The 13,406-nt window shown below is 37.6% G+C and overlaps 1 protein-coding gene across 1 annotated transcript in view; it reads left to right on the top strand.

Moving 5' to 3' along the window:
* The first annotated feature begins 3,433 nt into the window (after nucleotides 1-3,433).
* Nucleotides 3,434-13,406, top strand: part of TAFA1 (TAFA chemokine like family member 1) — a 577,116-nt gene continuing 567,143 nt past the window's right edge. The window contains exons 1-2 of the mRNA XM_066350908.1: nucleotides 3,434-3,849; nucleotides 5,820-5,940. Of these exons, the coding sequence (XP_066207005.1) occupies nucleotides 5,823-5,940 (118 nt within the window). The 5' untranslated portion in view covers nucleotides 3,434-3,849; nucleotides 5,820-5,822. The remainder of the gene's footprint in view (nucleotides 3,850-5,819; nucleotides 5,941-13,406) is intronic.

Below are 13,406 nucleotides of genomic sequence, written 5' to 3'. Positions count from 1 at the left end.
GTGGGTGGTAGGGACCAGGTTGACTACCACTGCTCTAATGTGTTTCTCTCCACTCAGCCTTTCTGCTCTCCACTATTTTTTTCTTCTTCCCAGGTTTCCCTATTACATACCTTACCCCCCATTCCAGCATCCTCCTGCCTTTTACTATGCAGAGAAATTTGCAGAATATTCTTGTTTTTTAAGTATGCTGAGTGTTTCAGCTTTCACTGGGCCTTTCTTATGAATAAATGTATGTTTTTCCAGAGGGAAGAGTTCTGGTGATTAGGACTTTTTTTCCTTATTATATACATAAATGGGCATTTACATAGATACTGTATCTGAAATATGTTCTTTAGAAGTTTGTCCTAGATCATGGTTTGAACACCCAACCTCTTAGGGAATCTCAAATTCATGAAACTGGATGGGCTAAAGTAATGGTAGTCCAGTTTGCTGCCTAACAGAATGGACGAGAAGAACATGATCATGGGCAACATAAGTGATCATCTTATAACACCTGGCTTATAAGAACCCTAAGGGATTGCAGCTGCAATAATCAATGCTTTAGATTTATCAAAAATCTCTAATGGGTTTCTATTGTGGTGGGGTCTGTGAAGATAGAAACTTGGCATGATGTATATACTGCTATCTCCTCGATGGTGCTTAGAACAGTGGATGGAATATAAAAATTGTTTAACATATCAATAATACAAGTTAAAATCTTTATTAGTCAGGATAGACTTGGTTATGCTGTAATAACAAGTAGCCTCCAAGTCTCAATTGCTTAAAGAACAAACTATTTTTTTATTCATTATGTACATCCATGATGGGTTGGTATGAGAAACAGGGCTTCTGCTCTTTGTAGTACTTCATGGACCCAGGCAGAGAGTGCAGCTAGTTGATGCTTTAAGGCAGAGAGAGATATCAAGGGTGTGGCTCCAGCCTTAAAGCAGTAGCATCAGTTCTTCTGACACCTCATTGGCCAGAAGTATATGGCCCACCCAACCAGAAAGCAATCAGGAACCACAATCCTATAGCAGTCAGAAGATGAAAAGGCCCAAACTTCTTTGAAAAGTATGAAAGTAGTTTCACTTTCAGTTGAGAGAATGGACTAAATTGCTTTAAATGTCAGCATGTATTGATGCCTGTATTGGTAGAACAAATAATAATTGGCTACAATACAATCAAATACAAGGTATCTGATAGAAAAAAATGAAACAGTATTGATGTTCTTGTTTATTATAGACATACTTCGAAACTCACTTAATCCTGAAAGGGCAAGTTTTTTTTCCAGTCTCTCTCTCTTTTTTTTTTTAAATTTTCAACAATTCCTATCTGAGTACCTTGAATATAATCCATAGAACATGTTTCAAGGTTGTTAAATGGAGTTGAATTCTAGACAAGTAACAGTGTTGAGCCTTAACTGAATCCCTAGAAATGAAGAAAATAATGGTTACAGATTTTCCAAATGGTAGCTTTTATTAGCAAATGTGAACTTCCTTTTCATGTTAATGCATTAGCATAGCAAAAACACCACCAAAAACATGCACCTGGCAAGGAACAGCCTCCGCACTTCTAGTTTCCAAATGCCTGGGATTAAAGTCATTATTTGCCTCTTAAATGAGTAAGTTTTTGAGACAGTTTTAGTATTTAAAAAATAAGAAAATGCAATGATTAACTTTTGGAGGTTTGTTTCTTTCTATGAATTGTTTTATCCCAGTATTTAAGAGATAGGCTCCTATGCCAGATCATTTGAAATCTGCTCTATCACTTATTAGCTATGTTACCTCAAGCAAATTTCTTAGTCGTCCTGTCCTTGCTCAGGTTCACCATTCATGAAATGGAGAGAATAAGAATATGTATCTGGAAGTCCTGGTCTAATAGCTCGGTTGGTATGAGCGTCGTCCTGGAGTGCAGAGGTTGCCAGGTTCGATTACCTGGTTTGATATTCCTGTTTCTCTCTCAAAGTAAATAAACAAACAAACAAATAAATAAATAATAAAAGAATATGTATCTGGGGTTAGTATATAAGATTAATAATAGCGTTAGTAAAAAGGATTTACAACTTACTAGAAATATACTATAGAATAGTGCCAGCATGTAGTCAAGGCTTAATAAACACTAGCTACTGCTCCTGCTATTATTATTTTCTTCTTGAAGTTGCATAGTCCGTGTCAACTTTCTATATATATTCAACAATGCAACAATGATGAACCGCAGAAGTAAACATATGATACAGACTAGATCTCTGTCGTTTCAGACTTATTTTTAACTATAAGTTTAGAATGTACTGTTATTGTGAAATCTGTTTACTGGTAAGGTTTACTAAACAGATGTTATGTTACAAAGAAGCTATTTTGTGTGTACTGTGCAATGTGAAGGACCAGGGGGAGAGATTGATGAGTTTGAAGGGTCCCTTACTCTCTCACTCTGAGTAACAGAAAAGTGAATGGCTTCCAAAGGTGCATTGCAGCTAGTACCATCTTTATAGTGCCTGCGAAAGGCAACAGAGTATTCTGAAGCATTTCAAAAGGTTTTAAGAAAGGAAAATTATAAGAACTAATTTGATTTTAGCAACAACAGGAAAGACTAGACAGATCTTGTTCTCTGTGTGGTCCCCATGCATCTAACACAGAGTAGGTGCTTTATCAGTGATTCATGAAATAACCGAATAAGTATTTCTAAGAATCATTGCTAGTGCAATCTATAAGTGACAACTAGGCCACCTTACATGCATCCTTGATGTTTAGGTACAATCCAAACACACTGGATTTCCAAAGAAGAAAGTGTTCAAACCATAGTACTGGAAACAAATAGCAAACTGTTTTCTCTTTTCCCCTCCCCATCCCAGAATGTTATCTGCAGAAGAGGAAATAAAAAAAAAAAATGCTTCCAGAGTATTTCTTTTTCGAAACCCAGTCTTCAAGGCTGAGAATGACATATTTCTATTTATTAAGCAAATTTAAAAACTCAAAAAAAAAACCTCATAAGATTATTATGGAGCTTATGCATATAAACACTTATATTGTATTCCAGATATACCATGTTCCCAGATTTAGCTGTCAAAACAATCGAGGGACTTAAATTTATATAAAACTAACAATAGCTTTGGTTAACTTCCTGGTTATACCAACAGAAAGAGGTCAGGAACAGTTCCTATTTCACTTTCCCATTTATGTTAGAAGTCTAACACTCATTAACACTATCAATATTTTGCAAAATGTTTTTTTTTGTCTTTTGTTTGTCCTTCCTTCTTTACTCTTTTGTATTATTGGTAAAACATCTAATGTAACATAGTGTTACAGAGCTGCTTGAGTTGTGGAAGAGTTAGTAGGCAGGTATTACAATTCACTGTAGCTGTAATAGAGGGTAATGTCACTTTAAGACATGTGATACTTTACAGAGGAGGGATGTATTGAAACAGACTACTGCTACTTACAGCACCGTATAGCAGTCCAGCTCCTACATTTCGCTGCCTTCCTCTGCTCCGAATGCACTGGAGAGGGGATGGTCCATCATTAACTATAAACTGATTCTCATCAGGAAACTGCACGTTATCTCACCATCACTTCAAAGGTCTCGTCAGGCAGAGGTGACGCCAGGGGACGATTTAAAGGTGAAAATGACAAGGTTTCCACCCCTCAAACCTTGGCTTCTTTTCTGACGATACAGTCTAAATGAACTGATGTCTCCTTTATTGTGGAAATAACATCAGAAGAGAAAAACATATTTTTCTAAAATCCTGATAAAGAAGATTACTGGGAAGCTCTCTTTAAAAAAAATCTTGAACTGTGGCACAGATGGATTTTAGAAAGTGTTAGAGCTTTCCAATGAACACTAATAGTGTATTCTGCTCTTGGCTGGATTTTTCAGGTAAGAAGTCTCTTTTAAGGATTTAAGATTTAGTAATCAGATTTGTAACCTATTCAGTCATCTCTAGAGAACGATGTAAGGCTGGGTGCATTATTCGGGGAAAAAACACCCATTAACATCGAAACAACCTCTTAGTAAGAGAGTGAGCAATGGAAGCAATATGCAGGAACCTTAGAAGTAATGCTGAAAATTAAAGAAAGTTAAAAGAATGAAAGTAAAAGTAGAAAAATCTGCAAAGGTCAAATCACAGCAATCTTTTTGAGTGCAAAGATCATGTGAGTGACCAAATGAGTGAGAGAAAACCAGTATTGAGGAACTGTTAAGTTTTAATTGTGGTAAGCTTTTTCTAAGTTTAGATTAATTCCTAGTGCATTTTAACTGAAATTCACAAGCAGTCACTGCATGCCACTGTCAACCTCTGTTTTGTCTTTCTGTCATTTTCAGGGTATTAAAAAAAAGGCTCCAAAATGCATTCATTCAGAATTCACAGGAGGGGCGGGCGTTGCTATTTATCTACTGAAGAGAATGCATCTATGCTGTACTGATAGTTCTGAAGACAATGAGTTTAAATCTGGTATATACAAAAGTAAACAGTGGGCAGGGAAACTAATTATAAAGTGAATGGCCCATCTGAATCGCAGACTGGGGCATGAAAAGCACCATGCTGTTGAAAATAATGTTTTCTTACTTTGAACTTAATTATGGTTGTCACCATTTGCCTATTACAGTCTTAAACCCTTCTCAAAGACAACATTTCTCTCCCCAAACCCATAAATTATCTTCTATTATGTCTCTGTGTGTGTATATACATGCACACACACACACACACACACACATTTGCTTTCTGAACATTACAGTTTTTAAAGAGTACAACTTTCCATGAATAAAGGAATCCCAAATGGAGGTCACTAGCAGGTTTTAAATGTCTAGCTGAAATACTTGAAGTGTGTCATTTGACAGTGAAGTAATTTAAAAAGAAAGAAAGAAGGAAAAGAAGAAAGAACCAATCTTGGTTCCAAAGCTTGCTCTAAGAGGAAAGCATATGCTTAACTCGATTCTTGTACAGAAAATGCTTCCATATCACTGGCTGAGTAAGAATGATATTTCAAGTTGATTAATTTGGCAATATAAAATGCAGCATAAGGTGTTGTTTGAGAAATTGGACAATATGTAGGTAGCGCAGCTGAGCCTTTGTAGCTCCGAAATATTTATAGGTGCAGATAAGGCTGTCAAAGTTTCAGCGCCTGCAAAAAGGTGTATGTTCATCCATAAATACATACACCACCTGTATATGCATATTCATCAACACTATACAACAAATGCCATAATAGGATCTTAGGAGGCACAGCAATATTGTAAATTATGCTTGCTTTATAACAGAAACATAGATCTTGCCTCTGAAACTCATTCTGGCTGAAGACAATTCCTTCTGATTTTAAGTCCAGCCAAAAAGACTGATTCTATCAGGAAATTACAACATGCCTCAGAGAAAAGATTACTTAGTTTAGAAGATAGCATAGTGATTAAAAATTCATGACTATAGAATTAAAAAAAAAAAAAGAATCCACTCTTTCGTTTCAGGCTTATGTCAGACTTGCAATGAAGTAAGCAGGAACAGGAGTATGCAGCTTTTCAATGCCTGGAATGCCTATAACTTAAAGATCAACATGTAAAACAGGAGGCTTAGTTAGGATACTATATTTCAAACTGCCTAAACCATAGACAAACTTTAATTTATTTTTGTAGTTTGGCAATCTTTGGAGTTAGGTTTTGCAGAATTTCAAAAATGAATTCATGATCTTCTGGAAAGCACTTTCCTTCAATGCCACTTCACAGCATGACCTCTGCTGGGTCATTTTTGTTTCCTAGTAGCAAAGGGACATGGTGTCTGACCCCCCTTCTCTCATCAGCACAACTGACTGAGCTGGGGGCTTGAAGCTGGGGTTAATCCTGTCTAATGTTTTCTTTAGAGGATGGCTATGGTCTCTGCGATGTCCTGGGTCCTGTATTTGTGGATAAGTGCCTGTGCATTGCTACTCTGCCATGGAGCCCTTCAACACACTTTCCAGCAGCACCACCTGCACAGACCAGGTAAGCTGGGTGGTGGTCTCTGCAGCCTCCAGTCTCACTGCCGGCTCCCTAGCAGATGGTCGATGGCAAGTGGGAGAAACTGCTATAGTCTGGGCAGCTTGCCTCTGAATTCCAAGTCATATTGTTGGCTGGATGCTTTGGGGGGAAAGAAGGGGGTTTGCTAAAATGACTTGGAAGTATTTCTATTAACTTCTCAAAAATGGGGTTTTCTCTGAGTCACCCCCCACCTTCCATACATACATAAAAAGAAGTCGTTTATTTTTGGATAAGTTGGCCAAAAGTGAAGTATTTTATAAATGGTGGGATAATTTTCAAGACTTGAGAATTTTTAGGGAGACAAAATATCTTTGTAGTTGACAATATAATGGGTATCTTGGGTGGCATTTTTATCTAGTGTAGTCGCTAGTATATAATTTCAGTGTTATGTGGCTAAGGTTTTGTGGGAACATTAGTAACCAAAATGGACTTTGGAAGTAGTTTGTTAGTGAAAAAGAAATAAAAAAGTAACTTACTATTGCTTCTCTGGTTTAATTTTCTTCTTTCCTGTGTCCCCTTGCTCACTTTCTGTTCTTGCAGTATGCTCCATGGCTTTTCTTTCTCTGCAGGTTCAGGGACAAGTTCCCTTTAGCCTAATTTCCCCCCTATATTGAATTTTGAGACCTGGAAGCATTTTGCTTTCTTGTTCTTTCTATTCGAGGTATGTTTTCTACCCTTTCATGGCCTCGCTCTGAAATCTGGATCGTTCTCTCCCCCTCTCCCCCGTTGCTTCTCCAGCTTTCTCATTACCATTGTCTTTACCCGTCCTGTTTCTCGGAAAGATTTCCTTCCATTTTCTGTTTAGCTCCAGCCTTTGCATCCATTTACTCCACCTTCCACCGTCACCCTGCCGCCTCCCCCCCCCCGCCAGGTCGGAGCTCCGGGGACCAGTTGCGCACCCAGGCTCCGGATGCTCAGTTCTCAATGCTCCCAGCCCTCCGTCCGCTTCTCCCAATCCCTTGCTGGCCTCGCCTCCGCCCGGCTTCCCCCGCTGCGCAGTCCGGCGTCCACGCCTCTGCCTTTCTGGCTCCGTGGCCGCCCGGGCAACGATTCTGGGCACCGATCCTGGGCTTGCCCGCAGTCATCCGGCTACACCTGCCTGCCGGGGCACTTCTTGCAGCCTTCGGGGCTTCACTTTCAGGCCGGGGCGCGGGCGCAGGCCGGGTCCTCCCGTGCGCCAGCTCGGTGGTCGCCGCGGGACGAGTGTAGGGGCGGCCTGAGATCGAGGCTGAGGCCGTGGGCTGCTTCTGGGCTTCAGCCACCCTCACGACCGTCACCCCGGGCGCTGGTGCCCCTGCAGGTGGGCCTGGATAGCGCTCTGCCGCTGGGCGCGCTGGCGTTTTTGCCGCGTCTTGAGCCCGCAGCGGACATCGCCAAAAACTGAGGCTTCAGCGCCCACGTGGAGGAACAACGAACGTGCATTTGGGAAGCGCCACGTTGCCTCCATTCAGTTAATCACCAGCCTGTTCTGGTAAAAATGTCTTTGACTTGTTACAGTCACACAAATAATGCGGGAAATCTGCATTCACTGTAATACTTAATAAGAATACATAACAAAAACAACTGTTGTGTGTGTTTCACTAACGCACCAGGTTAATCCCCATTGTTTGGATTGATCCTTATACAAGTAGGTGTAATCTGTAGCCCCTGCCCCCTTCCTTTGCCTTGGAGACTTAAGTTCTCAGCGACTGGGTGACTAGTCTGAGACCATACAGACAATAACTGCCATTGGAGGTCAGGCCAGCCCGATTTGACCTCCAGAGCCTGGTTCCCAAGAAGGACATATAGTGATGTATCTCAGTGCAGAGAATACTCATGCCAAGTAGCCTCTTTGAAGAATTGGGAGTCCCTTGGCATAAATCTTAGTGTAAATACAGAAACTCATTTGAACTACAAACCCATTCTGAAGGTGGCCATGGCAGGACTGGTGATTTGGTGGCATATGATGATGGCAGAGCTAAATTTCCCCTTTAGGTATGTTGTGGGGGTATGAATGGAATAATCTTAAAAGTGCTTCACAAACTGTAAAGCTCTTCATAAATATCAGGAATCACATCATCTCATTTTAATAGAATAAAAGCTGAAGTGTTAGGGATGTTGATGACCAAAATTTTGCTGTTCACCTAGCTCATAGTTCTTACACATAGTCAGAACAAAAACTTTGTTTTTACTCTTGCTGGTTTGTTTTTTTTTTTAAACTATACAGTACCTGGCTAAAATATATCACCAAATATAATATGTCTTACTTTACTTTCTCTGCATATAGTCATGAAGACCAGTACAGTTTGCAATGAACTTTCACATAGAGTGTCTCTATTAATCAGTTAATATATGAGATTTTTTTATTAATTGACTTTAGAGAAAGAGAGAGAGAGACAGAGAGAGAGAGAGAAAGGTGGCAGGAGGTGGGAGCAGGGGGAGCAGGAAGCATCAACTTATAGTTGCTTGCTTCTCTTATATGCCTTGACCTGACAAGCCTGGGGTTTCGAACCAGCGATTTCAGCATTTCAGGTCTACACTATCCACTGAGCTACCACAGGTCAAGCAGATTTGTTTTTTTGTGGGTTTTTTTTTCTTGTGTGAGATGTTATGGCTATGCTATTTGTAATAAGTCAGTACATGTTATTATAGGAATTATCAAAATATTATAATTTTAGACTCAGAAACACATCATTAGGTTCTGACTAAAATTAAACTCAGTATTTGTTTTCTCATTGTCTACCCTTAGAAATTGCTCATTATTACCAATGAATGATGTTACATTATCAATATGTATCTCAAATACCTCAGGAAACTGTAGCACCAAAATCAATTTCAACCTCAAGTGCTTATACATTTGAAACTCATTTCAGATTCATTGATGAAATGAAGAAATATTCTTTTTTTAGATACAGAAAGATTAAAATGATATTAAACTGAAAGTCCAATGTATATAATATGTTTATTCAACATTCTTGGGTTTTTGAAAATAGTTGCAAAGATTAAAGCAATAGATCTTGGACATAGCAATATTCTAGATTATTTCAGTCAGAAATACAATCTTCTTTAATACAGTCTTCTGTTTTGATTTTAAGAGTAAATCCATGCTTTTTTTGATGAGAATTGGGATGCTTTCTTTTGTGGGTCTTAAATCTTCAGGGACACTAATGAAATGTGTATGAAAACAAGAGAGAAATCAGGGCTAGTTCTGTGACAATCCACTTCTAAATGAGCAAATAAATAAATAAATAGCTGGATAAATGAGCAAAAAGGAAAAACATAATCTCATTTTCTCAAATCAGTTAAAGCAAGTGACATGATGAGAAAAAATGAGACACCAGCAGACCCTGAGCTTTGCCACATTTGCCTAAGCTTGAAAAATCACCTCTTTCATAAAACTGGAGCAGGCAGACATCCTGTGCATACCAAGTATCTGGAAAATGTGAAAATGACAAGTCTTTCACTCAGAGCCCTGAATGGAGGGAGAGAGAAGGCAGCTACCTCCTCACCTGCTTAGGAATGGCTGGCCCCTTTCACAGCCTCCTACAGGCAGTTTCGCCATCCCTTACACAGGAAGATTGATGATGCTCTGATCCTAAGCAGCCAATTTTAGTCTCTCAAGAAATAATGCACTACACTGACAGATGAGTGGAATTTGATGCAACACTCCCCTCATTCAGATTGTGCCGCACCTGGATGGCACCAGCCAGCCAGGGTCCTTCCGAGGAAATGGTTAGAGATTTGGACCAATCTCTGCTGTCAAAACATGAAATCAGGACAATATTTTTGTGAGGCTGTGAATTTGTGATCTGTCTTTTCGATGCAGTGGGTTTGTACATAAATAGAACGAGAATGTTAACTAGAAAGCTGACTGACTTTAATGTATTCCCTGTAGTCTCTAAGTACTTCTTATTTTTCATATTTACAGTATTAGGGATGTGCCATTTATTTTCAGTTACTCACTAGTTAAGGAAGATGAAGACAGTTAATCAAATGAAAGTGAATTTTAAAATTACACAAGTAAGCGAAATGTGCTATAGATTAACAGATTTGTAATTTAAATAATTTAATATTTGGCAAAATTGAATTTTTATTGTGGAAATAATGCAGGGAAATATTATAACAACTTGAAGAACACTCATGCCTCTTGTATATACAGTACAATGGAAAAGAAGGCACTGATTGAAAAAGGAAGGCAGACTAAATTTGAAAGTGATATTTTATTGTTTCAGATGGTTAAAATAGACAGCTGGAATTCCTTATAATTAACAATTGTTGGGTAACAGGTAAAAAAGGATGAATGGTTTGCTAAATGCAACTTTCTACTTTAGCATTAGTTTCTTTTCTTATGAATATATGAATTACAACAGCAATTTAAATTGTTTCTTAATTCAAGTGTGAGGGTGTGTGGGTGAGTGTGTCCTTGAAACTTAATAAAATATGGATCATTTCAAAATACTTTAGTGAGAAAAGATCCTTAAGAGTCTCTAGTAATTTAAAATTATATAGATAAATTACATGAGACAAGAAGTTATAAGTGCTTAATGAATCATTTATTCTGCAGTCACTGCTATTTTATTGACAAGGATGTAAGGGAATGATATATAAAAAGATTACTCTGAATAGAATCCTCTGTGTAACTTATACTTGGCCTGATTTAAAGCTATATTAAGTGAACAATATATTTGGAGGTATTCACTTATGACTTAATTATTACATACTAAACATTACCATGCATTTTCAAATGTGGTTTTAAAATCAAAATATTAAAAAGCATTCTTGTATGCTTATACTTATTTTTACTTTATTGTTTCATATTACCTTACTGAAAGCTGCTGAAGGTATATATATATTAGAATACCAGTGTATATTATAATAAAGAATTGGTTTATAATTATAATATAAAAGAAATAGTACAATGGTCATTGCATACTGGCTTTTTTAGAATTTGTACTACTGCTAGGTTGCTAACTGTAGTGAATTGGTATAAAGATCAGATTAGAAAGGTTGTTATTTGGTGTAAACTGATGCTAGTGATAATTCATTGATCATCCGATTGATAATATTGACCTCATCTCAGAGTCAGAGTGCAGCTATGAACTTTTGTTAAGATCTCAAAATATTAAAACCCAGCTAGGAAAATAAATATTTTCTTTTAGTCTTATGAACTTATAAGAGAATTATTAAAATGATTATATAAATACTGTTATTTATGTGAATTCTACTCTATGGCCTCAATTCGTAGTTAAGGAAAATAGATATTATACCACACTACAAACAAATATTTAGAAGTTTCACAAAGAAATATTAGCATTCACTTGTTAATTACTTAAAGTAAAAACTCTTCCAGTTTTAATCTCTGTATAAAACTCTCAAAGCTTCAGTGTATAAACTGGTACAACATTTTTTGAAAGAAATTTGGCAGTATCTTGCAAAATGCAAAATGTGCAAATTCTAACCTATTTCCATTTCTAGACACTTATTTTAGCAAAATGATTGAACAAATGTGAAAAGATATACATTAAGTTTTAGTCATTGCAACAATGATTTTAATAGAAAAAAATAGAGGAGAGTTTCATTTCGATCAGAAGAGGATTGGTAAAACAAATCACAGTACATCTGCACAGTAGAATTCAATGTCGCTACTGCAAAAGATGACATGTTTCTGTGTTCCTGTGAGCAAAAATGCCCATGATATACTGTTGAGAGAAGAAAAAAGGAACAGAATACTCAGCTTCAAAATAGTTTTGGAGGAAAATATATTTGCACATGCATACAAATATGAGAAAGGATATTGCAATTCTTTATACAGTGTTAATCCACTGTAGTGGGAAGACTGAAGTAATTTAGAGTTTTTTCCCACCAAATAAATATTGTGTAAGAATTCAAAAACATTTTCTTACCAACTAACAAGAATTCTATCTCCTTTGACAGTGACAATAGTGGCAGGCAAGCAGCACAGTAAGCCTTTTGCTGAGGACATTATACCTAGTGCTGAGGGGGAGAGAGCAGCAGGCTCAGGAGCAGGGTGCTGGAGCTTCCGGCATCTCACTTGAGGCTCCAGAGCAGGGGGTTGGAAGGAGTCAGTAATTTTCACATGGTGTTGCTGTCTCTAAGATGGTGAGCCATGCCTTCTACAACCAACAAGGTATTTTCTGCCAAATAATAAAGCTATAAGCTGCTCAAGGAACTGATTCATTGATTTTATCCATTTGATAGCACAAGATTCAGTTTAAGGTCACTTTTGTATATTTAAAATAGCTTTCTAAAACAGTTTTTAGAACTTTCTGGATGACATAATTGATGAACAAGACAGATACATTCGTAGGCCAGGCATTTACAAAACTGATGGGGTCAGCTAGGGGAGCAGACATTACCAAATGTGGGACTGTGTCAGCTAAAGAGCATGTGCGCACATGGAGAGCGCACAAGACATCCTTGGCTGCATCTGAGAGGGTTCATTGTTCCAGAACATTCCATATTTTCAGGTGATCTGGAAGCCTAGTATTTTGTGTGCAATTTCCTTATCTTCTAAATGTCAGGTGTACCAAACAAAACTTGACTCAGGGTTATGTCCCACCCAATGTCTATCTGTGTGTGACCTCTGACAAGATCATCACCAGCTACAACATATGATTCAGGCAGGCTGGACAGAGATGAAGATAGTAGGGCTCAAAGCGGAATTTCTACTTTAAAGTCCTGCCCATGGTTTAGTCCCAGTCTGAGGTATACTCACCATGCCAAAACCCTGGGTCTCTGAGCCTTTCGGATGCTGCGAACTATTATCACTGGGGACCTGCTAGACAGTGAGTGTCTCTATAATAAAGCCTATGGCCTAAACAGAGGTCTCATTAGAATCTTAGCTAAAAATCAATTAAGTTTTCTGTAGATTAATGTATGAGAGAAATAATAATTTGCAAATGGAATAAAACAGAGGAGAAGCAGCAGGAATCATAGTGATTTAACACTTAATTTAATACTTCATTAAAATTCTCAACATCTAAAGTCCACTAGTAAGTTGCAAATTTATCTTAAAACCCATCAATTTTTTTTTATAATTCTTTTGAGCAAGAGATTTAAGATTTCATGTGCATTCATTTTATATATGAAAGTACAGGCTACTTATAAGTTATGAGTCTACTAAAAATGACATGTAACTAAGACTAACTGAGCTTTCTTAATTCAGTATTCTACTAGAAAAAATGCCGCCAGCTCTTGGAAACATTGCAAAATGCCTATATGCACTGATTCCTAATTTGTTATCAGTGTGTCATGAGTGTCATTTGAGTTGTTAGTGATTTTCAGGTGCTGTGGCACTTGCTTTTAAATTATAAATTAGTGTTGGTTTAGTTTCATCATTATCAATTAAGTTTGCGGTGGGCTATTTTGTTAACCCTACAGTCTGTAGTGATGCATATTTACATATTTTGACTTTTAAATTTGCCAGACAC

This window comes from Saccopteryx leptura, chromosome 10, assembly GCF_036850995.1.
Source record: "Saccopteryx leptura isolate mSacLep1 chromosome 10, mSacLep1_pri_phased_curated, whole genome shotgun sequence".
Classification (NCBI taxonomy): domain Eukaryota; kingdom Metazoa; phylum Chordata; class Mammalia; order Chiroptera; family Emballonuridae; genus Saccopteryx; species Saccopteryx leptura.
Note: the sequence above shows the minus strand (reverse complement) of the source record. Positions and strands in the feature narration are given on the sequence as shown.